Here is a 25,248-nt window from a genome sequence, read left to right on the forward strand (position 1 = left end):
AGATGGTGACAATCACTCATTCCCTGGCCACTCCCTGAGCACCCACTGGGGGCAAGGTCCCAGGACACAGCAATGATCAGGCAGAAGTGTCCCTACTCTTGGGCTCCAAACCAGCTGTGGCTGTACGTGCAGAACTTTCAGCAGACACCTGACTTCTGTCAGGACAGGGACTAAGTCGGTTCTGCGGCCCCCTGGGAACCAAGCCCTGGGCAGACGAAGATGGCTGGGATGGGTGAATACGATCGGCTGCCGATGGCCACAGGGCGCTCTGGGGATCAGAGCCAGAGCATCCCAGCCGGACGCCCCACACCCTGCTACCCCCGGGAACCCTCACCTGGACGTGCTTGCAGTCATGGCCTCGAGCAGGCAGCTGGATGCGCCGGAATGTGATGGGGCACTTCAGAGACACCTTGATGGCCGTTTGCTCCACGCCATCCTCCCCGTTGAGGGTTGTGTTGCCTGACGAGGCAGCCACACTGCTGAAATTCCGCTTGACTGTGGGGCAGGAGGCACAAGTGGATGTGGGAGACAGGGCCATCCCACACACATGGCACTCCCTCCTGGGGCTGGGACACAGCCTGCTTCTCCACCGCCCCAAAGAAACTGGGAGGCCCCGGGAATAAGAGGTGCAGCCCGGCCTGACTGGAGGGGAGGCTTGGCCCTCCGGGCACCCTGGGCCACCCAGCACTCTGGGATGGCAGCCCCCATGTGCCATGTGTGGGAGGCATGTGTACCTAGAGGTCACCATGTCAGCTCCCCAGTCTCTGTGGAACAGGCCCCGCCTTCCCTAGGAAGGGGGACTTCCTACCACAGGTGCAGAAACCCAGTCTGGCACTGCTCATGATTTTCTGGGTCAGGCACAGTCACTTCTGCAAGGGCAGAGATGGGAATGGACCCATGCCTGGCAGGAACCAGGGGCTCAGGAGGTCATGTGAAGCAGCAGAGTCAGAGGGAGGAGCCGCAGGGCACCTCCCGGCATGGGGCCCCTCACTAACGACCTGGGTGTTTCCTCCAAAGGACTGGACTCGGAATCAAATCCCTCTCTCTAGCTGTCAAGCTGGGGAGGCCAGTTGGGAAATTACCCCTAGGCCTCCCTTCTGCTGAAGATCCCCTTTGTCCAGTTCCTATAGGTGATCTTCCAGGTGATCACCGCTTCCAGGAAGCCTGCCTGGCCTGTCTATACCATGGTGTTTCCTTTTAATTTGCCTCACTCCCCTGTGCTGTGAGCCCGCTCGTCCAGGCTAGACAGGTCTCACAGGCCATGCTACTCTGATCATCCCCACGGCTCCAGAAGGAGAGACATGAATTGGGGATGGGGACTGGTGCCAAGAGACACTTGGGCCCTGTGGTTTGTGCACGGAGCCCAAGGCGGGTCCTGGGTGGATGATGAATGTGGCTGGATGACAAACACGGGCTACGGCTGGTTCTGGCTCCCTGGGCCCCCACACTCACTTTTTGTGATACAGTGCTCGGCCGGCAGGAGGCGCTTCTTCAGGAGGCCTTGCAGCACAGAGCGCACGGAGGGCCGGTGGACCAGCTGCAGCACGAAGAGGTGGGACTGCCAGGAAAGAGTGTGGGCTCAGTCCCCGCCCTATGGTCCCCCACTACCTCCCTGCAGTCCCAACTTGTGCCCGAAGGCCCCTGAAGGCCAAGCACAGGAAAGGGCCCGTGATCCATAGTTATGCCACTCTAGAACAGGTCCCCTTGAGGCCCTAGGATGTGTCCTTGGACTGGTGAGCCTGGAGATCTAGGCAGGGGTCACCCCTTGGGACAGTTGCCTGGGGCCTGGGCTGACACTGAAACACTCCTGGCATTAGGTTATGGGACACCTGGCATCAGGACTGGAGCTGGCCTCACTTCCTGACCTCACCCAGCACTGCCCCCCATCATGAGTTCTCCACCATTCCTGACAGGGAGTGTCATCCCTATTTTCACTCCTCTAGGAAGCCTCCCAGGATTGTACACCCTCTCGAGCCCCTCCAGGCTCTTGATTTTGTGACTCCTGTTTCTAGGTAGCCTTGGTGTCCCTATGCTTGTAAGGGCAGGATCAGTGATTTTCCTTCTCCCGTGTCCCCCACAGAGGCCAGCAGAGTGGGGTAGGTAATCTACTTCCCCACACGTCCCTGAGCAAGCCCTATGTGCAGGTCCTGATCTCTGGGGGGTGGGAGAGTGGCTCAGATGGGGTTCCAGAGCAGGTCACAGATCGGATTCTGAGACAGCAGGGTTGGGTAAAGAAGGGAGAAAGTTAACTCCAGACTTGATGGAGTTGGGTCTGGGTCAAAGGTTGATTAGAATATAAACATTTCTTGTGAATGAAGCCAGAACAGTGCCTGGCTTCAAGGCACACAGACCTCCACCAGCAGAAGAGGTGGTGGGCACCGGGAGGCGTCCGGGAGGAGGGGCCCGTCAGAGGAAGTGGAGGCCGGTGTGCGGACAGGATGGGGGCTGTGGCAAGAGAGTGGGAAAGGCCACCTCTACAGCCAGAGCATGGCAGCTCTGAAGGTTATCCCACAGCCCCAAGGGACCGCCACACGTGTGCAGAGGCCATGTTGCTGAAAGGTCACTTCAGTGGCTACGGGGATGGGGACAGAGCCGCAAGGACACGGCCGCGCCCCAGAGGGGCACGCCCCACGCCACGCCCCCGCCCGCACACTCACGCAGCAGCAGGCCGTGACGGTGATCTGGATGGTGTTGCGGCCCGGCTGGCACACATGCTTGAGGTGCAGGGGCTTGTGGGAGGTCTTGTTGTCGCCACGCTCGATGGTGAGGGGCGTGGCGTTGACGCTGACCTGCACCGAGGCTGGCCAGTTGGTGTTCATCTGCCGGTCCTCGTGGTGGTAGCACTTGAACTGCAGCTCCAGGTCAGACCTGAGGGGTGGGGCAGGGCTCAGATGGTGCTGCCCATGGCCTCGGTGACCCCGCCATGGCCGAGGCCCTCGGGGCTGCACATCATCTGTTGTGACCGCTGCCCTCAAATTCCTGCACTCTCCTCTCCCACCCTGGACAGCCCCTCTGCCCACGTCCCCAGCCAAAAGCCCTCCTGGCCACCCATGTTCCCCCATACTGTTGACTCCAGCCACACCCCACAGCTCTACTGGTCTCCCCCAGACCCCTCCCTATCAGGGTGACTGCCACTCCCCCAGGACAGAGACAGAAGGACAGAAAGGACAGACGCGAATGTGACCAGATCAGCTGGGAGGCTGATTATGCCCAACCCAGACTCCAGCTAGGAGAAGCACCCAGGCCTGGGCTGCATCTGATTCAGTTCCCTGCTGGGTGCCAGACATACAGCACAGAAGAAGATCCTCGTGAACCCAGCAGCAACCATGTACGTGTGGAAACCACGCTGGCCAGGGCCACGGGACGCCTCCTAGGCGAGGGCACTGGGGTAAGGACGGACGGGTGAGCAGGGCCTCTGCACAGAGGTTTCTCCACCCTCCTGCCTGAGCACCTGAGCTCCTGCATGCACCCTTCCACCCACCCAAGCTCTGTCTGCAGCCCCCGCCAAAGCCTGCCTGGTAGGGTCAAGGCATTGAGCGAGCTGTGTGCATGTGCCCAGTGCACACTCATCTCGTGCCTTTCAGCTGCCCATTGTTGGGCAGCTGAGAGACTCTGGTCACAGTGGTGGCAGGGCAGTATGAGCCCTGCCTGAGGAAGGAGGACTGAGAGTGAGGACACCAATGGGTTCTGGCATCCAGGAGAACTGGGCCCGAGTCCCAGCTCTGCCGCTTGCCGGGAGAACTCCCTGTTCAACTTCTCTGGCCTCACTGTCAATGGGAAAAGCATGGCCCACTGACAAGATCAAGAGAGGTCAGGGGTAGAAGGCAGAGAACACAGGGCGTGGCCTAGCCAGGGACCTTCAGCCCTTGCCCTCTGGTGTGTCTGGACGTCTGAGCAGTGGCCTGGCTCAGTGGCCAGCCCCTGGCAACCCGTAGGGCTTATTGGTCGTGCCCAACCCAGCCTCATCCCTCTACATTCCTGCTCTAGCCACAACAAGTCATGTTCAAGTTCCTCTTGCCAGTGGTCTTTGGGTCTTGATGGTCTTTGGGTCTAAGCTAGCCACCTTTTCCTCTGGGAGATCATCCCTGACCATTCCCTCAGGCCTACGGTGAGCTAAAGCTGCTCCCTGCCCTCGGGCCACTGCACCTGCCAAGGCCTGCCTGCAGGTTCCCCACGACATCCCCCAGACCCTGCCCAGAGCAGGGCCCAGTCAGTGAGGCCGAGCAGGTGAAGGCAGCAGACAGAGGCTGCTACTGCCCGCTCAGGGCAATGGCCGGGCCAGGGAGGTCACCAGCAGAGGCCTCCCCCGCCCAACTCGGGCCTGGACCCCCAGCACAACACTCACCTCCACATCAGTGTCTGGTGGACCGTGGGCCGCAGGTGAAAGACGTGGTTGCTGACGGCCAGGTTGTGCTCGAGGCGGAAGGGCTCCAGCACCACGCCATCCCGCACCGGGAACGTGAGCCGCAGCTCGTCGTTGTGGTTGGCTGGGCAGGAGAGCCGTGGGTGAGCCGCACGCCCGTGCCACCGTGGGCACGGAGAAGTGTGGGCTTGGGGGCGGTGGGTGGAGCTTGTGGTCCCACACGACACACACTCCTGGCTGCGTCCTCCTGGGACTGCGCAGGTGTGTGTGTAAACACGGCCACAGAAGCTGGGACCGCGCAGGTGTGTGTGTAAACACGGCCACAGAAGCTGGGCTATCAGTCTGTGTGCACACCAGGGAGCCCATTGCTTCTCTCAGTCCGCCCCACCCCACCCCATAAAATGCCACCATCCCTGCATCTCTTGTTCCCCACATCCTGGCTCTACTCCCCTGTGGCCCCACCTACTCCCTATTCTGGAAGCCCCCAGGCTCCTTCACTCAGCCCCTCTCCTTGGCTGGGAGCTGCCTTTGCTCCCCACCTCCAGGGGCTCAGGGCTGTGGGTGGCCCAGAACCACCCCAAATTTCCCTTGCGGGTGGGGCTTACCTGCTTCTAAGCCCTTCTGCCCTTTCCACATGCCCAGCCCCCATAGGCAGTGCAACTTCCAAGCCCCCTGGCTCCTGGCCCTCTGTAGGGCCCCAGGTGGAGCTGGCCAGACAGAGGGAGGAGGTGGGGCACTCACCTGGGGGTGGTGGCAGAGCGCTCATATTTGGCTTGATGTCAGGTGGGAAGGGTGGTTTAACGTCTTGGCTGGGGGACAGGTACGGGGGGATGCTGCTCCCGGGGGTCATGGGGGGCGTGGGGTTCCCTGGAACAGGTGAGTGGGGGTAATTTGCCACAGGAACTGGCCTGGGAGGCTAGAGGGAAAGAGAAACCACACATAGGTTATGGGGTCACAGGGATGGGAGGGACTATGGCTATGGATGTACACCCCACCCACCCTGTAGTCCTAGGGCTGTGGTCCCTGCTCCCTGAAGGGCGGAGAACCAGTCCCCCTGGAAATCCCTCCATCCCGGCCAGCACTCAGGTCTCCGGCTGCCTATGTCATCACTCCAGGCCACACTGTCTACCCCCAGCCCAGCGCGGTCCTCAGATGGAGCTGGGCCTGCAGGACTGTGGGAAATTGGCTCCCTAGGAGCCCCTCTCCCTTCTGCTCTTAGTCCTTACTCATCCCTGCCCCACCTGCCTGCACCTGTGGCTTCTGTCTGGGCATCACTGTGCCCAGGAGCTGACGACTAGGGAGTGTAGCCTCACCCATGGGCTTCAGGTGGCAACGGCCAGGCCCCTTAGACACACAAATACACCAGATAAAAAGTGGAACGTACCCTGTTGACGTTCCCTTGGCTGTAGTTACTGTAGCTGCTTCCCGAGAAGGTGTTATTTTGTCCATTAAATTGCTCTGGCTGTTAATGCAAGACACATGATGCGGTGAGAGTGGAAGGCGGAGAAGCTACCAGAAGCCTGCTTTCTCTCCCGATATGAAAACTGGCCAGGAGTACAATACAGGGGATGCTGGTGAGGCCCATCCAGTGCTCGGGTGCGGAGTGGGACCCCAGGGGCTAGAGCAGGTCACCCCCTCCCCATCCCGGAACAGAATTTCATCTCTCTCTGTCCACAGCTAGTGATACAGCAAGAGTTCGCAAAAACAGAAACACCCAGAATGCTGAAGTTGGAGCGGTGGCTGGGTGGTCATGGAAGTTAACATGATTCCTGGGCAAATACACGTCAAGTGTGTCCAGAGTCATCTGCGCTCCTGAGAATGAACTTTATGATCCCAAAGAAGGAAAAAGCTAGATGCTGGAAACATTCATCATGGTGTTACTTTGAAAGTGAAGTATCAAAACGCAAATGTCAGACAGGAAGGGAATGATAAAATACAGTGTGGCTTAGATCCACAGAAGGTGAGACACCCTAAAAAACTGAGAACCACAGAGACTCTGTAACAGTATGTAACTGATTTCACCTTAAGCAAAAGAAACAGATTCAAAATGACAACCTTAATAATAACTATGTAACATGCTGATGCTCACAGGCAGTAGGGGAAAAAGGTTTAGAACTTAGTATTAATATAACCAGATGAATGCTATTTAAAAAAACAATACAAAACAAAAAAGTTATTTCCAGGGCACCTAGGTGGCTCAGTCGTGGGGTGTCTGCCTTCGGCTCAGGCCATGATCGCAGGGTTCTGGGATCGAGACCCATGTCAGGCTCCCTGCTCAGCAGGAAGCCTGCTTCTCCCTCTCTCACTCCCCCTGCTTGTGTTCCCTCTTTCGCTGTCTTTCTCTCTCAAATAAATAAATACAACCTTAAAAAAATAAAAAAAACCCGTGCTTCCTTTATGATCATCGGTGCATGCTGTAAACAGCAACAGGGAAGGGGAAAGACCTTGTCTGAGCCCCATGAGAACAAGGAACCAAGAGAAGCCAGCCTGACATTTTGGCCATGGCTCTGAGCTCTCGAGGACACATCCGGAAATCTTCACCTGGCCCCTGGTGACTTCAGGGGACACACAGGACCAAGAGGACCCAGCTGGGGGCAGGGATATGAGGTAGAGATGAAGGAAGGGGCCGGTGGGGTGGTGGGACTCACCTTGTAATACTGCCCCATGTTGACCGTGGGGGGCGGGTACTGCCCGGTGCTCGGCTGACTGGGCATCCTCTGCCCGGGGTAGTTGGGAGAGGTGAGCGGCCTTGGGGGGTTGGGGGTGGGGTACTGGCCTGGCTGGGTGGGGAACTGGCTGTTTGGTCCGTATTGCTGGTTTCCATAGTTGGGCTGTGGCAGTGGACAGAGGAGAGGAGAAAGGCTGTCAGTGTCGTGGAGCCAAGCCACTTACCAGAAGGCCTGGAGCACCCTGGCCCGCACTTTCATCCCTGCTCTTTTCCACAGACAAACTGCCTCCTTCACCCAGAGGGGGGCGGCGGCACAGAGGCTGTACGAGCCCCCTGCTGCCCTTATATCTGGGGACATGACATTCTGTCCGTCTGGCTTGAGGGCCACCTCCCTGTGAGAAGCCTTCTCCAAGTACCCTGCTTTCAGAGACTCTCATTCATCCTGTTAGGGGGGGATCGAGTCTAAAGCCCCCTTTATGTCTCTCCCAGCACCTGGTCTGTGGCAGGGGAACGCAGACAACAGGATGTGCTTCCAGAAAGGGAATCCCCTCAACCCCTGCATTTGGAGGCTGAATGTGGGGGGCCCCGGCTCCATACCCCACACTGAACAGCACACACGGATGTTCAGTTCTGGGCCATGAGTGCAGAGGTGGAGAGAAGCAGGCTTGTGGGGGGTCCAGACAACCCTCTCAAGACAGGCAACCGAGAGAAAAGGAGGCGGCTCGAGGGAGGGGCAAGGACCCCTGTCCTCAAGGATCTATGAGGTGACCCCTGACACGCCGATGTCCACCCCTGCAGCTGCCTCCCCCATCCGTAAGATGAGGGGACCCTCAGGGCTTCCTGCCACCCAGACACTCCAGGCCATGACATCCCGCCAGGTTGGTGATTTCTTCTCCTGGTCTGTTCAAACTCCTTATCTACTTAAACTGTCTCTCTTGCCTCTAGGCTCAGAGGTCCTGGCTGTATCCCAGTGTCTGGCAAAGAGCAGACCCTCCATAAACACTTGCTCAGCAAATGAAAGCAGAGTCCAGAGTTCAGCGGCAGAGGGTGGGAGGTGTCTTGTGTAGGTGCTGAGGACCTCTGCCACTCACACTGCAGCGACGGGGGTGGCTGCTGTGGGTGACAGTGTGGTTCCTGTCACAGCACTGGAGGAGCAAGGGTGGAGGGGAGCCCGCCCATCAGGCCACTGAAGAGGAGTCCTGTGCGGGACCAGCTAATCTGACACCTGCCCCAGTGTTCTGATGGTTCAGAGATTCTAGAAGCATCAAAAAGTGATGCCCGCCTTCTCAGACAGGGTCAGGCCACACGGGCTGGGATCACGCAATGTCCCAGCCCAGTGCCAGGCATTTTGTAACTGGGGAGCATCAGCGTTCCATGAAGAGGATGACTGAGTGGAAATAATTCAAAGCTTCTGGTGTGTGCCTTCACAGGTGCAGGTGGACATCAGAGCAAGGACTGAGACTTTCTCTGCCTTTCCTTTCCTGGGATCACCTCCTTAGGGGCCGCCAGTCCCAAAGCTGGATCTGCAGATGGCATCGCTAGCCCAGCCAACAGGGATGCTTGGAGTCTGAGGACAGAGGGGCTGAAAGGGATCCAGAACTCCTGTCGGGACTGTGTGTGGCAGTGAGACCAGGAGCTTGAGCATCCCCCGCCCAAGGACAGTCAGGACCTCAAGAGCACCGTCCTTCTCTGGCTGGTGTCTCCTGAATCGGTGCCACCCAGGAGTGTCTGGGCTTGAGCAAGGCTCCCTGTGTTTGAAGAGGTCCCTGAACTCTCTCCTTCTGGACTCAGGACACTTCCAACAACGGTCAAGCCTGAGCTAGGGGGAATGCTGAGGGAATCACACAGACCTTTGAGGAACTTAAGCTCTAGCCTCTAAACCCACCGCAAGGCCAAGCTGAAGGCCACAGTTCGGAGGCAAGTGGGGTGGGGCTGGGGGGGGGAGCCAGTCTGAGAACGGGCGGCAAGCAGAGAGCTGTGGTGGAGATGGCTCAACAAGAAGCTTTGCCTAGGAAGGAACCAAGGCAGGCTTCCTGAGGAGGGCACCCTGGGCCAGGATTCTAGGGTCCCTGTGTCTTCTGCAGGTGAACTAAAGCCTTACTTAGGCCATTGGCTGCCAGCTTTTCCCACTGCTCACTGAAGGCCCTGCGACACCTCCTCCAGGAAGTCCTCTTTCTCTGACCTCACGTTTAATTCCGGATACCCCCTGTGTGTCACCTCCTTATGGGCTCCTGCTTAAACAGGTTTCTAGGAAGGTGATCCCCTTTCCTGCGAGTCTCATTTGCCAGGGGACGGGTGTGGGTTTTATTTCCTTAAATCTTCACCTTTCCCTTGACTGAGCTGGCTGGGCAGCCAATGAGGCAGTGTTCCTCCTGAAAGAGCAGCTGACAGTTGGCAGAGAAGAGCCCTAAGAAGCACGCTGTCTGCCTTGCAGTCACTTCTTCGACATGCACAGCCTTTAGATATCTACAGACTTTTACTCCCTCTCTCACTCTTGCAAGTAAGAAGCCCTCGTGTGCAGGTGAGCAACGTGGACCCAAGGAGGCTTTGCTCCTTACCAATGCCACCTGGCTAGTGTCTGTGCCAAGACAAAACACCACACCAACTGCAGCTGCTGCTGCCCCTGCTGGCCCCCAGCCAAGTGCTTCCTGTCCAGCTCCTCATTCACATCTCCCAAGCGACCCCAGGAGGTGGGCTGGATCGGCACCATCTTTTACAAATGAAAAACCAAGACTCCAGCAGGGAACATGACTTGATCAAGGGCTTCCAGCTGGGAAATGGCAGAGCTGGTCTCCAAGCCAGAAGACTGACTCTGTCCTAAGGCTCAGACTTTTGGTCCAGGTTTGGTGCTGGTCAGTTCCTGCCCTTTCCAAGGTCCTGCCCACAGCCCATCTGTTTTCAAGCCCTGGGTCCTCCCCACCTCCCACCCTGGTGACCACCTGCCTGCTGTCACACTCACCTCTCCTGGGTATGGCCTCTTTATGCTCTGAATGGGAAGGGACTGGGGCCGGGGGCCCGGGTAGGTCTGCTGGGGCATCCGCTGCCCGTGCGTGCCAAAGGGGCTGATGCCGGGCGGCCGGGGCTGGTTCATGCCCATGGGAGGGCCGCTCATCCCCGAGGGTGTCATGCCAGCCGCCATGCTTGCGGGGTTCATGCTGCCCCCCATGGAGGCAGGCCCCCGTGGCCCGGGCTGGTTCATGAATTGGCTGTTATACGCCTGGGTGGGACCCATCTGGAAAGAGGAACAGACCTTCAACGGGAGAAGAAGAAAAAAAAAAGAATAAAATGCCACATGCATTGAAAGTGCAGGGAGGGAAGGGTGGGGGAGGTGGGAGGCTCTGGGTCGGGGGGCACTTTCCTGTGTGGTTGCAGCTGGTGACCAGGCCCCAAGGGATGTCAGGCCTCTTGGGCTCACCACTGCCCTCTGCAGGCCGCACAGGAAAGATGCAGCCCAAGGGGTGTTACGGGGTGGGGTGCAGTCACTCCAGAGAGCAGGCAGCATTTCCAGGGAGGCAGGCAGGGAACGGGAAAGAAGGTGCAGAGGTGGGGAGGGGCGTGGGAGGATGGAGGGGGATGAGGATGGAGGCAGGAGCCCCTTTCATGGAAGCCCTGGCCCCGCCCTCGGCCATTGGAGACACACCCTCCATCCACAGAGTCTGAGGCAATCCCAGCTCCCACCTCTGCCCACCTGCCCTGCTGTCCCCTTCCTACAAGCCCCATCTCCAGTCCCGTCCTCCATTCCTTCGGGGAACCCTCTCTCCTCTCACCCCACCAGTCCTGAAGGTCAGGGGAGCAGAAATGGGACCTGGGCTCAATCCACAGATGGGATGACTAAGACTATATGGTCTTCAGAAGCGACCACGGGGACACACTGGTGACAAGGCATTTTAGGCACTGGGCCCGCTCTTTGGTGAGCAGGCACCCAGAGGGCGATAAAGAACGTCTTTCCCCATTCGCAGACACGCACGAACCACAAACCCACGCAGAACAAACACAAGCACCCGGACGGCCTCCCCCCACCACACCCAACCACGCTGACACACCCTCGTCCTAACACACACCCGTCCACATGCCTCCAAGGAAACCCAGACGCACCCTGATACCATCAGCATTTCCAGCACACACGGCATCAACACCCCAACTCTGCTGGGGGGGCAAGGCTGGACCAGGACTAGTGGGGCCCTTACCGGTCCATACTGGTTTATATCCTTGTTCTGCGTCTCCTGCAAGGCTGCCACAGTGGCCGTGGCCGTGGCCGTGGCCGTGGCTGCTGCTGCCGCCACCGCAGCTGCTGCGGCAGCAGCCGCGGGCTGAGTGAAGTCAGCGGGCGGCCTGGTGTGCGGAGGGATGCCCATGCCTGCGGGGGCATTAGGACCCCCGGGGTAACTGCAAGGAGAAGAAGGGGAGACTTAGACACTGCCTGAATCTAAAGATGAACCCACTGTAAGCCCTGGGCTGGGAGGCTGGGAGGGAGAAGGCGGGTCCTTCCATGACCTCCTGCCCCAGGCTCACAGACGGGGAGGTGTCTGGACTCCGAACCCAAATGGGGGAAAGGGGCCTCCTGTGGGTTGGCAGCCCTTCGTGCCCCTTGGCGACAGGCAAGCTGCTGTGTTCCCGAAGCCCTAGGTGGGGTCCGGCTTGCGAGGACCCTCCGGGGCATGAGATTACTGCATCTCGCTGCCATGGGGAGCCCACCTTCTGGAGGAGGACGTGGTGCCTCAAAAAACCCCGAGCACCTTGCCCACGGGCATTTCAACCTGACACTTGCTCCGGAACGGAGGGGAAGGGCAGGGCCAAAGCTGCTCCCGGGGGCTGCTCACCTGGCCCCAAAGCCCCCGCTGCCGGGGTAGTTGGGCCGGCCGTACATGCTCTGCTGGATGTAGGGCTGAGCGGGCCCAGCCTTGGCCGAGAACTGCTGCTGCTGCCCGGCAAACTGGGGAGAGTTGAGGCCGGGGTTGCTGGTGGTCATGCCCGATGCCATGGGGTTGCCGCCTGGATTCATGGGGTTGTTGGCATTGGCCATAGGGTTCCCGAGGACCTGTGGGCAGAGAGGTTGTCACCCAAGTGGTGCCCCAGGGGGCGTGGGAGGGAAAGAGGAGACACTGGGGAGGGGGGCTGCTGAAATGGTACAATGGGGAGAGCAGAGGGAAAAGGGGAGAAAGCGGAGGCATGAATTGTCCCCAGACCATACAAATGCTTCGAAGTGGGTAATGCAGCCTTAAAGCTGGCCTCGCAGGGGATAAGAACCCCGGCCTGTGACGGAACCAGGAGGGGCTGGTCCTGCCCTCCGTTGTAGGTGGAAGGAACTGGACTTTTCAGCCCTCCCCTGCCAAGGGTCTGGATGCCCAGAGAACTGGGCCGCATCGTAGCCCTGGGGTGCTGCTTTGTCAGGGCGAAGAGAAGCCCAACCTGCCAACTCTGGAGGGCAGCGGGATCCTGGCCGAGGGGTCCCTGTGGCCTGAAACTGCAGGGAAGCCTGGGGCTGCCCTCGGGGGTGGCCACCAGCCCCTAGCTGTGGCAGAGGCCGAGCAGACTGGACAAGAAGGCGTGGAGGAAAGAGGAAGGGGTGAGAGCAGGAGGGCGGGCTGGCCAGGGGGGTGGGGAGGGGTGTGTCACAAGCTGAAAGCTCACCATTTTGCTGAAATCTATCCCAGGTTACCCAGGGTCAAAGACCCCAGACACTGGAGCTCTGAGACCAACAACACCCAAGAAGTTCTTCTATTTATTCAACCCAAGTAAACGTGGGCTAGGGAAGAACCCCCAGCTCTCCGTCAGATGAACGTCATTCCCCCAGAAACGCCCTCGGATGGGGACGGTGGCCTAGGGGCCAGCTGCTGCCCTCCTGAGCAAGCATGGAGGGTAGCAGCGTGTCCATGGCTGAGTGTGCCCCAGGAGCTGGTCTTTCCAGCTGGGCAGTGCGAGGACAGCCGGCATGGGAGATGATGCAAAGGTCCCCACGCTCAAGGGATGGTCCTGCTCGGGAGAGGCTGCGGCTGGGGGCAGGAGAGGCTCTTACCTGGCTCTGGGATGTGTTGGTCACTCCCCAAACCGTGGTGACCACAGAGAGGGAGCCGGGAGGCTGGTTGGTGTTCTGCTGCCAAGGGACAGAGTCATAGGGGAATGACCCATCACTGCAGAGGGAGACAGAAGGGGGATCCTCAGGGACTGGATACAAAGGAGGGTCCCATCACCCCACTGTCCTCCACAGCTTCCAATCAAACCCAGGTGACCCCCATCTCTGTCAGCTCTAGACCCCCTATGTCTGGCACGGGGTCCAGTGCAAAACAGGCGTGCTTCACGCGGTGGCAGACCGTGCCAGCGACCAAGTCTCCCCCCATCGCTCTGGAGGTCCCACTCCCATGGCTGTCTGCCTCACCTCAGCCCAAAGTCCAAAGGAAGAAGACAGACCCCCAGACCCCACCTGAGCTCCTCCTTCCACCAAGCTCAGACTCGAAGTGTCTCTCCAGATAGAGCTCTACTTCCCCCGTGCCAGCTTCCCCTCGGAACTTCCCAGTCCCTTCTCAGAAAACACCGGAATGGCCCCAGTCTGAAGCTCGCCTCTTCCCCCTTCCTCCCGACACTCTGCAGCAGGTTGGCCACCCAGCCCACCTGATCTGGCCTTTGGCAAGAGGTTCCTTACGTCACTCCTCCTTCCTGCCTCTGGATCGCAGGTACAGGCCTGCCCGCCATGCTTCTTCCCCTGCTCCCGCCCCAGTCTCCTGCGCACGTCCCCACCGAGCTAAGCTCCCTTAAACACCCAAGACGCTTTCCACAATCAAAGACCTTCAATGGCTCCCAGTGTCTACAAGGTGAAGTCCAAACTCACATACTTCAAAATGATTTACCCTTCTGGCTAATCCCACCGTACCCTGCCTCCCTGCATGGCTCCCACCTCTGCCAGAGCACCGTCAGCCACGGCCCCGTTGCCCTGTCTTCCTGCTAGGCCCAGAAGCACCCACTGTGTTTGGGGACATCTGAGAAGCCCCCAAACACCAGAAGCAAGGACTTATTAACCTTAGGCCCAACACCCTGCTCTGCACACAGTAAGTACTCAATAATGGTTTCCTCTTAGTTCCTGTGGTGCAGGTGAAGAATGGCCCCAGGAGAGGGCAGGGGCTGTCAGGGTTACGGCACGAAGAAAGTGCTGGGGTCCCAGCCGCCAGGAATGCTGAGCTGGGGCTGTCTCTGCATGGACTCCCTGCAACTCTCATGGAGAGACAACCCTGGACATGGCCCCCAGGGGGAGAGAAAACGCAGAGCACCCAGATGTGTTGTAGCAGCCCCACACGGCTTCCCGACAGCAGGGAGGCCTGCAGGGCGGCACTGCTGGGTACCAGGATGGGGGGTGGGTCTGGGGGAGGCTGGTGTGGGGGGAAAGCACTTCATGCCTCCGTCTGGCACGGCAGAGGCAAAAGGGCTTGCTCACTCCTTGAGTACTTAGACCCTGGCCTAGCAGGCAAGCCAGGCCCGGCCCTGGACGTGCTGGGAGCCAGCCCGGAGGTCAGGACTCAAGGGGGAAAGGCGTAACAGGCAGGCAGGGGGCTGAGTCTCGTGCCTGCTTCTTTCCAGGCAGAGCCCTTGGCACCCAATGCAGTCAAGGCAGGCAGGGCCCTGCAGGGGTGATCAGACTGGAAGGTGGGGCCGTGTCACTGTCCGCCCAGGCTTGCTCACCCCTTGCCCGGATACCCTCTCTGCCCGGCCAGTCCCTGGCTTCCTTCCTATCTCTGCTCAGAAGTCCTCTCGCTGGAGGGGCCTGCCCTGATCTCCTGGGGTAAGAGCCACCCCATCCCTTCCACTCCCTTTTCCTCCTGCCCTGGTTTTTTTGTTTTTGTTTCTTTGTTTTTGTTTTTTTTTTTTTTTTGTACCCTGGGCATGAATCCTGTCCTGTCCTAGCTCAGGGTCCAAATTCCCCTGCCTGTCTGCACCGAGTCCTCTCATCTGTCAAATGGGCATAGGAAGGACATTCCCCTACTCTGCTCTCAGAGTTTTTAAGCTATGGGTCATGAAACACGATTGGGTCATGACATCAAACCAGCACGAGGGGAAAAAGAGGGAATAAAACAGAAAACAGTTAAGGGTGAGCACACAGTAAGAATAAATAATGTTCTGGTTGCCAGGGGGAGGGGGTTAGGGAGAGGGTGGCTGGGTTATGGACATTGGGGAGGGTTATGTGCTATGGTGAGTGCTGTGAAGTGTGTAAGCCTGATGATTCACAGACCTGTACCCCTGGGGCAAATAATACATTATATGTTAATTAAAAAAAGAATAAATAACGTTCCTCAGTGGCTTGATTTTATGCGCGAGTGTGTGGGCACCCTGGGTCACGGTGTACTACACATATTTACTGTGGGTCTCACTGAAGGTGGTCTGGACAACACAGGCCTTGGTAGTTTAAGTCTGATGTGGCTCAAAGAAGAATATGCAGCCAGAAAGGTTTTCTCGGTTAGAAAGGGACACAGACTTGGGCATTACTTGTGATTTCCAGGGGGAGAGGAGAGGCCCTCAGGAACCCAGACCTCCTGCCTGCCCCCTACTCATGCCAGCCAGACACAGCGTGGGCCAGTGAAAAGGAGGTGAGGCCCAGATGCACTGACCAAAGCTGGCAGACAGCTCATACTCGCATCTGGGAGGGCTGGTTGGGAATCCAGGAGCCCAGAGAGCTCAGGAGGGGTGGAGAAGCCCAGGGAAGGAAGCTACGAGCCTGAGCACAGCTGGGCTGGAAGGACCTCCCTGGGAGAAATCAGGAAGGACTGGGGTTCCACCTGGTCCTGGGCCTGGCACACCAGCAGCCTGAAGGAAAGCCCTGCAGGCTATAGAGAGAAGCTATAGAGAGAAGCAGGCTATGGAGAGAAGACCCCTAGACATGAGCTGTCCTGTGAGGCCCTCAACCTTGGTGTGCAGGACGGAACACAGGACCCTCAGCAACTTAACAGCACAAGTGTGCGTCTTCTCTGCCCCACAAGCTCCCAGCGACCCTTCAGGCTGATGTTCAGTTGGTGTCCTTTAGAATGTGCCTGGCACGCTCAGAAGGAAAGCCCTCTGGGAGCCCCTGGAGCCTGGCAGGGCCCCACCTGCGCCTGGAGGAGGGGGGAGCAGGCAGCTGCTGCTTCACACCCTTGGGTGGGGAGGCCCCGGCTCACCGGGATACTGCACAGGCCGACAAACCAGCCCCCGACTGCCCTACAGCTCCGTGGGTGGGCCTTGTGGGTGGAAACCAGCTCCTTCCTGTTTCATCCCCTCCGCCCGAAACTTGGTGAGAAGCAAACTTAACCGTGGTTCCCAAACTCGGTATGCCCACCTTCTGGCTGGAAGGGGACCCCCAGAGTCCCGGGCCCATCCTGGGAGTGCTTGCGGGTGGCTAGGGACATGGCTGTGGGTCTGCACACGCACCCTGCTGCCACGGTGCTGTGCACACGTGGGGGCAGAGACAGGCACACGCGTGAAGGGGCGGTCTCAGGGCCTTGCTCGCCCCCACTCGCACCTGCTGCAGAAGCAGAAGTGGCAGCCGCACCAACACGGCTGTGACTCATCTCCTGGGGAGACGGCTCCTGCTGTCGCAGGGAAGGCTCTCGCCCCCACAGGCCCATGGCAGTCGGCCCTGCCACCGCCTCTGCCCGGGCTCAGACACCACCAGGGGGCGGGGGTGCTGCCCGGCTACAGCTCCCTGTGGACTCAAGGAATAAGGACAAGCCCGGCTCCTGGGCCCTACCAAGGTGGGAGGGGGCCTAGGGTGATGAAGAGGAGGCCTAGGGGGCCTATGGAGGAAGGGGGTGTCCTGGGGCCCTTCCTTCCACTGGCAAGTACTATTTGACCTGTAGATGAGGTCAGCCTGGGTCAGGGGTCCAGGCATTTTGGGACTGCCTGCTAGGAAAAACTTCTCTCCCCTTCTCCATAGCAGGTTGTGGTTCAGAGGGAGGCCAGGGCCGCTGGGATGTCAGCATCCCACTCTTAGTAATCCTGCCCAGCTCTGTGCACCCCCAGTGGGTACACCCCATCGTGCACCACCCCAGAGCCCACTCTCATGCCGAAGCTGCGGCACGAGTGGCAGTCCCGTCCAGACAAAACCACCGCAAGAACACCAGTGCCCCCGGAGAGGCACCAGTACCAGCAGCCACCTGTAATCTTGGCAGTGTTCTGCCTACCGAGCACCTCCTCATGGGGAGGCAGCTGCTTTCCCACTGCTATGCCTCCTTAGTCTGGAACGCTTCCTCTTCACCCTCATCCTTAGTCTGGAATGCTTCCTCCTCACTCCTCACTCATCCTTCCCAGGATCCTCTTAGAAAGGCCACCTCTTCCAGGAAGCCCTTGGGAAATTCACTGGCTTGAGCTCCACTTGTTCCTCACATTCACAGGGCCCAAGTCGGGGCCCACTGAGTGGCCCTTGGGTGGGGGGATTTCTCCTTCCATCCCAGGAGTCCTGACTTAGGCTACCTGTACCTGGCATGATGTCTCCACACACCTAAGGGACTCAGAAAGCCTTTGTTAACCAAAGTACCAGAGAGAAACACCGACTCTCCATACCCTCCTCACAAGGAAGCCCGAGAATGAGTAACTGTGTCCACTGATTAAACCTGACTGTTGACCACCTACAGTGCGCTTGTGACCCCACAGGCACTGGCTCCCAGCAACCGAGAGTCCCGCCCTCCGGGGAGAGGGACAGAGGGAAGCTAATGAAGCAGCTACTTGCTGTCTCTATGCCTCAGGGTCCTTGTCTGTAAAATGGGACAATAACAGTATGTCTCTCAGAAGGCTGTCAGGAGGACTGAGTGAGCTCCCATGTGTAAGGCAACATGAGCACATGCCGCTTACCTCGGGCACCTAAAACTGGTGACTGCCGCTGTTGTTATGATTTATTGAGTGGCTTCTAGAAGCAAGGAACTAGGTGAAGGGACTTTCACCTAAGAACTCATTTCATCCCTTAAAGTGGGCTCAACTCAGACACATCTGTAGGAGCTGAGGGTCACAAGGTCCTGGAGCTTGTCAAGGGCAAGACTGCCAGGTGGGCTTGACCTCATCCCCTTGCCTCAGGGAGCTAAGGATCTGGTAAGACAGCACCTCCCTGCACAAAGATGGGGCGGGGCGCCTGGGGGGCTCAGTCGGCTAAGCGGCAGACTCTGAGTTCACGCTCAGGTCATGATCTCAGGGTCATCAGATCGAGCCCAACATCAGGCTCTGTGCCCAGAGGGAGTCTGCTTGGGAATTCTCTCCCTCCCTCTCCCTCCACCCCTACCCCCCTTCTCAAATAAAAAAATAAATCTTAAAAAAAAAAAAAAGAGAGAGAGGGACGCCTAGGTGGCTCAGTGGGTTAAAGCCTCTGCCTTCAGCTCAGGTCATGATCCCAGGGGCCTGGGATCAAGCCCCACATTGGGCTCTCTGCTCTGCAGGGAGCCTGCTTTCTCCTCTCTCTCTCTCTGCCTGCCTCTCTGCCTACTTGTGATCTCTGCTTGCCAAATAAATAAATAAAAAATCTTTAAAAAAAAAAGAGAGAGAGAGAGAGATGGTGGTAATGCAAGGGGGGCACACAGTATAAGGGACATCTAGCAGTCTCCAAGAATTCTGAGAAGGGGCACAGCTTCCAAGGCTTCTTGGGGGATGCCACCCAGCATGAAGGGACAGAGGATATGTAAAGTTTAGTCTCAAAGACTGGCTGCAGAGAAAACCCAGTGGCCTGGGAAAAAACCCAAAAAACAAAAACAAACCCGCACAGAGTATCCTGGCAAATATTCAGGGACTCCAACTAGACATTCATGAGACTAATACTCAGATGGCACAGGGAGGCCCTGCTAAACAGTGGGGCTCCAAACTTCGAGTCTTTGGGGTTAAGCCTTGGTTCTGCCACTGACAATTTCTATGACCTTGGACATATCACTTAAGTCAGCTCGACTTTCTCATCTGTAAAATGGGACTAATACTCTCCTAGAATGAAGCATACGAATATAGGTAAAGTTTTGCCCAGAGCCTGGCACCGAGTCCCTGCTAAATTGTACTTCCACTTTTCTCTCCATTTCTCTAGGCTGAGTGCATGCAGGTGTCCCTATTTACTTGATGATACGATGACAGTGCTCACAAGTTTTGCAAAAATGCTATGAGAGGGGAATGTTCTTCTCATTCCTGCCCATTGAACAGATTTCCCAAGCCTCTGGGGGCATTCCTTAGTGTTCCTTTGCCTTCCTGTCGTTACCGAACTCCTACCTACACTCCAAAGCCCAGCCTGGGTACACTCCCTTTTGTGATTCTCTTAAGCAGAACCAAGGACATTTCCCTCTATTCCCTCAGCTCTTTTTGTCACATAAAAGAGCTTTTCACACTGCAGTTAGCGTAGACAATTTACATGTCTGTTTGGCAGCTCCATAGGCACTGACTGATGTTTGCTAAATGTGAGAAAATGAGTAAAAGCCCAGCAAGAGTGGAGTGCTGATTCCTGGCTCCTGGGTACCTCCTGTGGCAGCGTCTACACAGACATTCACAGAGGGAAGAGGCGGGCAGGGCTGAGTTATTTCTTCCCTTGCACTCCTAACAGCCACTTTATTTGGGAGAAAGAACAAATTCCTATTAAGGGTATTGTCAGACCCGAATTAATTTCCCTGATCTGGCTATATCGGTCCGTCTCCATGCAAGGCTGAAGAGTTACCGCTAATGAAACACCAAGCCAGTGAGGAGCGGAAGCCCCCACCCTCTTTCATCTAGGGGAGCCGTTAACGGGGCTCTCCATCATCACAATTACTCGGGCCGCTTCCTTCCCTCCCCGCGGTGAAACGTAGAGGGACCTGCGCAGCTGACTGCATGTTGGAGGGTTTTACATTTTTTCAGTAGGAAGGAGGAAAGGAAAAGATCCTATATCTTAGCAATCTGGAACCGATGGAGCAGAATTTTTGGCTCCTTCATCAATCCTCCCTCCCTCCCTCCCTCCCTTTCTTTTTTTTTTTTTTTTAATTTTCTGGGGGCAAGAAGGACCCATTACAACCTAAGCTTTGGGCCCAGCTCCATAGAAGCAGCTAACAATGAACACAGCGAAGGTGGTGTGATGGCACCAAGGAAAGGAGGAGGCTGGGGGTTCTGCTCTGATGGAGCCCCTCTCTGTTGGCTGACCAAAGTGAGCGCATCGGAGTCCGCTGGCACTGAGCGCGCTGGAAGTCCTGCACTGCTGTTTCTAGTACTATAGGTGAGGACACCGAGGCACAGAGAGGTTCCAGAGCTGCCCAAAGGCCCCCAGCCCGGAGAGGGCAGAGTGAACACTCACGCCTGGGGGGCCTGGCTCAGTGCCTGTGCCGCCCACCTACTGCTTAACCCGGAGCACCCGGGGTACACCCAGGCACCTCTCCAGGGGGCGGGGGGAGGAGACACAAACCCGTCCCCTGGAAGAGGAAGGGCGGCACCCCTTGATTTTGGAGTCGTCCTTAGCTCTAGCGGGCTTTGACTGTAATTAAGTTCGGAATGTAAATGAGATTTATTAGGCTTTTAATTACTTTGCAGTACTGATTTGCATAGGGACAATGTGCTAATTACAAACGGCTTTTTTAACCACTCCTTTAAATCTGAGAGAGAAGGTAGAAGTATACGTTGGCAGCATGTCCAGGTGATGGCGGGGGTGGGGGGTGGGGGGGTGGGGTGTGGGGCTGTGAGCCCGAGGCCCCTTCCAGCCCCGGGCTCGGCCTTCCTTCTAGGGCCAGGAGCACTGCACACCTCTGCAGAGCAGAGAGAACAGCATCCACACAGCCCCTCATCCCGGCCAGCCTCAGAGCCACTCCAAGGACAGCTCCACAGACCATAAAGCTCTTCCTCAACGTGTGGGCGCTCGCCGTTCCCCCCAGACTGCTGTCACTGCCAGCAGTGGCCGCGGGGCGCCTGAGCCCTCTGATCCTTGCGTGTGTGCGGTACCAAGTGCCACTGTGTGCCTATTGTCTCCAGCCCTGATGCTGTGGTGCCCACCTCCGGGGAACCTACCCCCTAAGTGGCCAGGACTGTGGCTCTGGAGCTGACAGAAGCATGACAGTCACAGGGTCCCCCAGAGACAGCCTGGGGCTCTGGGCTCCCAGGGGCCCCCCACCCTTTCCTACTTACTAGTCCTCAGAGCCTACAGACAAGCCCCCCTGAGTTTTCAAACAGCGACACCCCTCCAAACCCCAAATCCTGAACATCACGTGGCCCAGGGTCTCCCGAATTAAAAGGGCAAGAGGGGCTTCTGTCCTCCAGGTCACTCAATCCAGCAGCGAAGGAGGAGGCCCGAAAATTTTCCTCTCTGTGAAAAGTACCTGACTTTCCTTCTTATTTGGGAAATTACATGATGCTTCCTATTGGGGATTCCTGGGAAACTCATGAAGCTAGAAGTAGAGAACGGCCCACCTCACATCACCAGCCACAATGTGCCCTTGGCCTCAGCGTGGGGTCTGCAGGGATGTGGACCACTCTCTGTTCAAATGATGCCACTTCTTTCTGGTAGTGATATTGTACAGAATTGGGAGATAGGGCAAGTCTGGATCAGAGTTGGGTTAAACAACCAGACACCCCCTCGCCGGTCTTGAATGGCCAAGAGCAGAGTGAAGGGCAGAGAACTGTCCTGCCCCTTACTGGCTGTGTACTCTTGGGCAAGTCACTGTCCTGCTCTGGGCCTGCTTTCTGTTCTAGCTCTGCCATCTGGGGTGGGAGGTAATTTGCAGAATGTGAGGAGGCCACGTTCCATGGAAGCAACTGGTCCTCCATCAGTTCCCAGCGACTCTTCCGGGGCACAGGGCTCTCCCATCTCTGAGAGGCTGCCTCTTTGCCTCCTCTGTCATTCATGGGTCCCTACAGGGCGTTGAACCAGTGTGGCATCAGGGGCAGGGCACTGCGTCCCGGCCCCCTGAGGAAAAGCCAGTTCAAGCTCACGGAATGCACCTGCCCAGCTCTGAGACCAAGTTATTGTCCTTGAAGGTCAAGGCCCATGTCCTCTGGGCAGCCTGTTGACAGCCTGGCCATTTTTCCTCCTTCTGACCCCCAGGCCAGGCCTGCCTGTCCCCTAACCCTAAACATGCCTCCATCAGTCGGGTCTCAGTTTTGCCTCAGTGGGTCTTCTTTCCTCCCCAGCTAGTGAAATGCAGCTCCCCGGAGCACAGACATCCTTCATCCGGGTAACTCCAGGACAGGATGGTCTCCGGCCTCCAGCTCAGCTCAGCAACGACCTGGCAAAGGCCTGGCGGGGGTCCAGAGCCACAGCACTCTGCGGCCTGAATGGTCATGGCTGAGCAGGTGCGAGGCAGGCCTCTCGTGGGGCTGCGGGGCCCAGGTCCACCATCCATGACTGCTTTCCTGCAGTGGCTTGGAGGAGGAAAGGCGGAAGGGACGGGAGATGGGAGGCAACGAGAGATGGCAGGCGTCTGGCAGAGCGGAGTGGTAAGGAGCTAAAGTAAAGGCAGGCAGCTGAGGCTCCCTTCAGCCACAGCCCGTGCAGAGCGGCTGGCAGCCCCGACGGAGAAGCCCTGCAGCCTACTGCTGAGCCAGGGCAACGGGAGGACGGCAGCCAGAGGCAGGGTTTGCCTTTCCAGAGCCGTCGTTCTTAACCACAGGTGATACCCTCACCCCCCCAAAATGTGTGAAGGTGCTTTTACAGCATGGGGGTGGAGGGCACTAGAAGAACCAAGTGGGCAGGGCCCGAGACATTGAATGCCCTGACCCAATGCAGCAGTGTCCCCCCTGCCACCCCACCGAGAAACACCCACAGAAGGGGGGCTGTCCTGAGTCTAGGGGTCAGGGTGGGACCCAGGTCACCTGCCGCATGCTCTGGGCTTCGGGTGCCTCAGTCAGGCTGGGTCGTGAATGAGAGCCTAGCTCTGACTACAAGTGTACCCTCCTGAGCCTGTCATCAGGGGGACTTGCGGAGGGAAAGCAGACAGTGTGGCAGGCCCTGCTGTTCGGGGGTCATCGGCAGAGCATGCAGAGAGAGCGGGCCCAGCTCAGCCAGGGAACTGCAGAATCATTGACTGCTGGGTTTGCTGGTCCTGAACACACTGAACACGTGCTCCTTCCGAGGCTGGGGCCGGGCAGACCGGCCACTTCCTTGGGGCCCGATGGTCTCCTCCAAGGCGTTCCCACCTGTGACCCCGGGCTTCTCTGGACCCTGCCCCTGCACCGACAGCCCAGCCTCACTCAGCTCCTGCCTGCTCAGCCTCGGCTGGCTCTGTCCCCATCTGCTGGTGGGAGCCCAGCTCTGTGATGTTCCTGAGCCCCTCGTGGGCCCTGGGTATCTCTGGGTTTGCCCAGGACCCTGCTCAGAAGAAACGGAAGGCCCTGGGCTCGGGACAGTTAAGCTTCAGCCTGAAGTCTAGAACCTAAAAGAAGAGGCAGCCCTCCACCAAAGGGACAGAGCAGCCAGGCTGGGTAAGACCAGCAATTTCAACCTCTGCTGTGATGGGGAAGAGACAGTGCTCCTCCACCAGGATTTAAAAAACAGCTGCATTTTAGAAAACACAGAATATCCTCCGAGCTGCTTGGCACCCCACCCCAACCCCCCAGGTCTTCCACTGGAGGGGCACTGCCCAGTGCCCGCCCAGTAGCCCCCGGCCCACCCCAGAGATACACGCCCACTTACCTGTGCGACAGAGTGGGTTTCATGGAGCTCATGGAGTTGAGGGGGGGCTGCATGGGGAGTTTCCCAGGGGGGTCGCTCTGGCGGCTCTTCTGATGTCGGAGCAGCAGCAGGCGGCCAAGCTCCTCACACCAGGAGGACAGCAGGGCTACAAGGAAGGACAGGACGGTCAGCCGGCCCCATGGCCACCTCCCCCTGCTATGACCACCCCCACACCTCGCCCTCCCAGACTGGGTGTTCCCACCTTCGTGTGACACCGGGAGAGCCACCAAACCTTGTCGGGAGGCCTTGGTGTTCTCACCTGTAGAGTGGGACTGCCACCCCGAAGGAGGGCCAATGTCAATGGCCCTCACTCTGAGAAGGACAGGCCAGAGGTGAGCATGGACTCAATGGAGGGGATGTCAGAGACAGTGTCAAGGAGAGACCACCAGAGCGGGAGGGAGGGAGCCCAGTACAGACCCTATGTGGGGCAAGCTTAGGAAGTGCTGGGTTCCCCCCAACTTCTCAGCAAAGCCTCTAGACAGTCAGCTCAACATGGCCTCTCCTCCGGGGCAGGATAGGAGGGGCAAGTCACCGGGAATCCAGAGCCTTCCTGAAGCCTCCTGATGATCCCAGGAACGCCCGCAGGCTCCTTCCTGACAGTCCTCTCCACCAAAGTGCCCATACCTTCCAGGGAGACCTGAGGCTGGTCCCTGTGCTGCTGGGCACCCATGCTTGGGAGGACTAAGGACTTGTAGGGCAGAGGGCAGCCCCAGCGTGGGGTGGGGGGGCTAGCCCAGAGTGTGCCGGGGGCACAGAAGGCAGAAGCCCAGGAGGACCTCCACATCCAGGCGTTGAGCCCTTGAACACCAAGAGAACAGCAGCTGAAGCTAACTAAAGGGGTGCTGGGGAATCACCCTTCACTGTCCCAATGTGGCCGCCAGGGGCCAAAAGCTCCCTCCCGGTCAGTTTGTCTGGCCAGTCCGTCCACGCATGAGCAATTTGGGAAGGCTGGGCTGCCACCACTTTGTTATGTGAACCAACAGAGCTCAGAGACCCTCTCTGGACCTCAGTCTGCTTAGCTCTGCCTTGCCCTCCTCGCAGGGGTGTGGGGAGGGGTGCATGGGGGGATTGCTGAGATAGTGTGGGAGCAAAAGGGGGTGATCACACCCCGGCCACTGCCCCATTCCTGCCGTGAGGACTTTGGTCAGCCGGGTCTGAGAGCTCTGGAAGTAGTCAGCCCAGTCCGACAGACGCCCGTGGAAGCACAACCGCTCAGCCACTTGCCGGACGCAGAGCCCACTTCCTCATTTCCAGGCTCTCCCATCTAGATGCTGTACGACATGCTTCTGTGTCCTTTTTTCCAAATCCGCCCTGCATGATCCAGAATGCCAGCCACTCACCCCATTCTACAGATGAGCAGACTGAGCTCAGGTGAGGGAAGTCACTTGCTCACAGTAACCACAGCTAGAGGGGCAGACACAGAAGGGGCGCCCCTGCCCCATCGCCCCAGTGGTGAAGCCCAAGCCTGGACCAAAATGTGGCAGAGAAGATGAAACCCTTCAGAAGGCAAAAACCAAGTGGCCATGGGCTCCAGCCCCACCAAGAGGCCCCCCGGCCTTGTCCGAACCTCCCCCCATTACCATGTTCAGCTAGTGCTGGGGAAGATGCCTTGCC

General features: G+C 58.1%; 1 protein-coding gene across 1 annotated transcript in view; it reads right to left on the bottom strand.

The window, feature by feature from the left end:
* Positions 1-23,653, bottom strand: part of ZMIZ1 (zinc finger MIZ-type containing 1) — a 35,544-nt gene extending 11,891 nt beyond the window's left edge. The window contains exons 1-12 of the mRNA XM_080822933.1: positions 23,596-23,653; positions 13,048-13,162; positions 11,852-12,069; positions 11,219-11,417; positions 9,991-10,281; positions 7,012-7,194; positions 5,748-5,825; positions 5,105-5,279; positions 4,346-4,487; positions 2,658-2,868; positions 1,453-1,558; positions 335-495 (exon numbers count right to left, since the gene is read on the bottom strand). Of these exons, the coding sequence (XP_080679059.1) occupies positions 335-495; positions 1,453-1,558; positions 2,658-2,868; positions 4,346-4,487; positions 5,105-5,279; positions 5,748-5,825; positions 7,012-7,194; positions 9,991-10,281; positions 11,219-11,417; positions 11,852-12,069; positions 13,048-13,162; positions 23,596-23,648 (1,932 nt within the window). The 5' untranslated portion in view covers positions 23,649-23,653. The remainder of the gene's footprint in view (positions 1-334; positions 496-1,452; positions 1,559-2,657; positions 2,869-4,345; positions 4,488-5,104; positions 5,280-5,747; positions 5,826-7,011; positions 7,195-9,990; positions 10,282-11,218; positions 11,418-11,851; positions 12,070-13,047; positions 13,163-23,595) is intronic.
* Between the last annotated feature and the right edge of the window lie 1,595 nt (positions 23,654-25,248).

Source organism: Martes martes (genome assembly GCF_963455335.1).
Source record: "Martes martes genome assembly, chromosome: 14".
Classification (NCBI taxonomy): Eukaryota; Metazoa; Chordata; class Mammalia; order Carnivora; family Mustelidae; genus Martes; species Martes martes.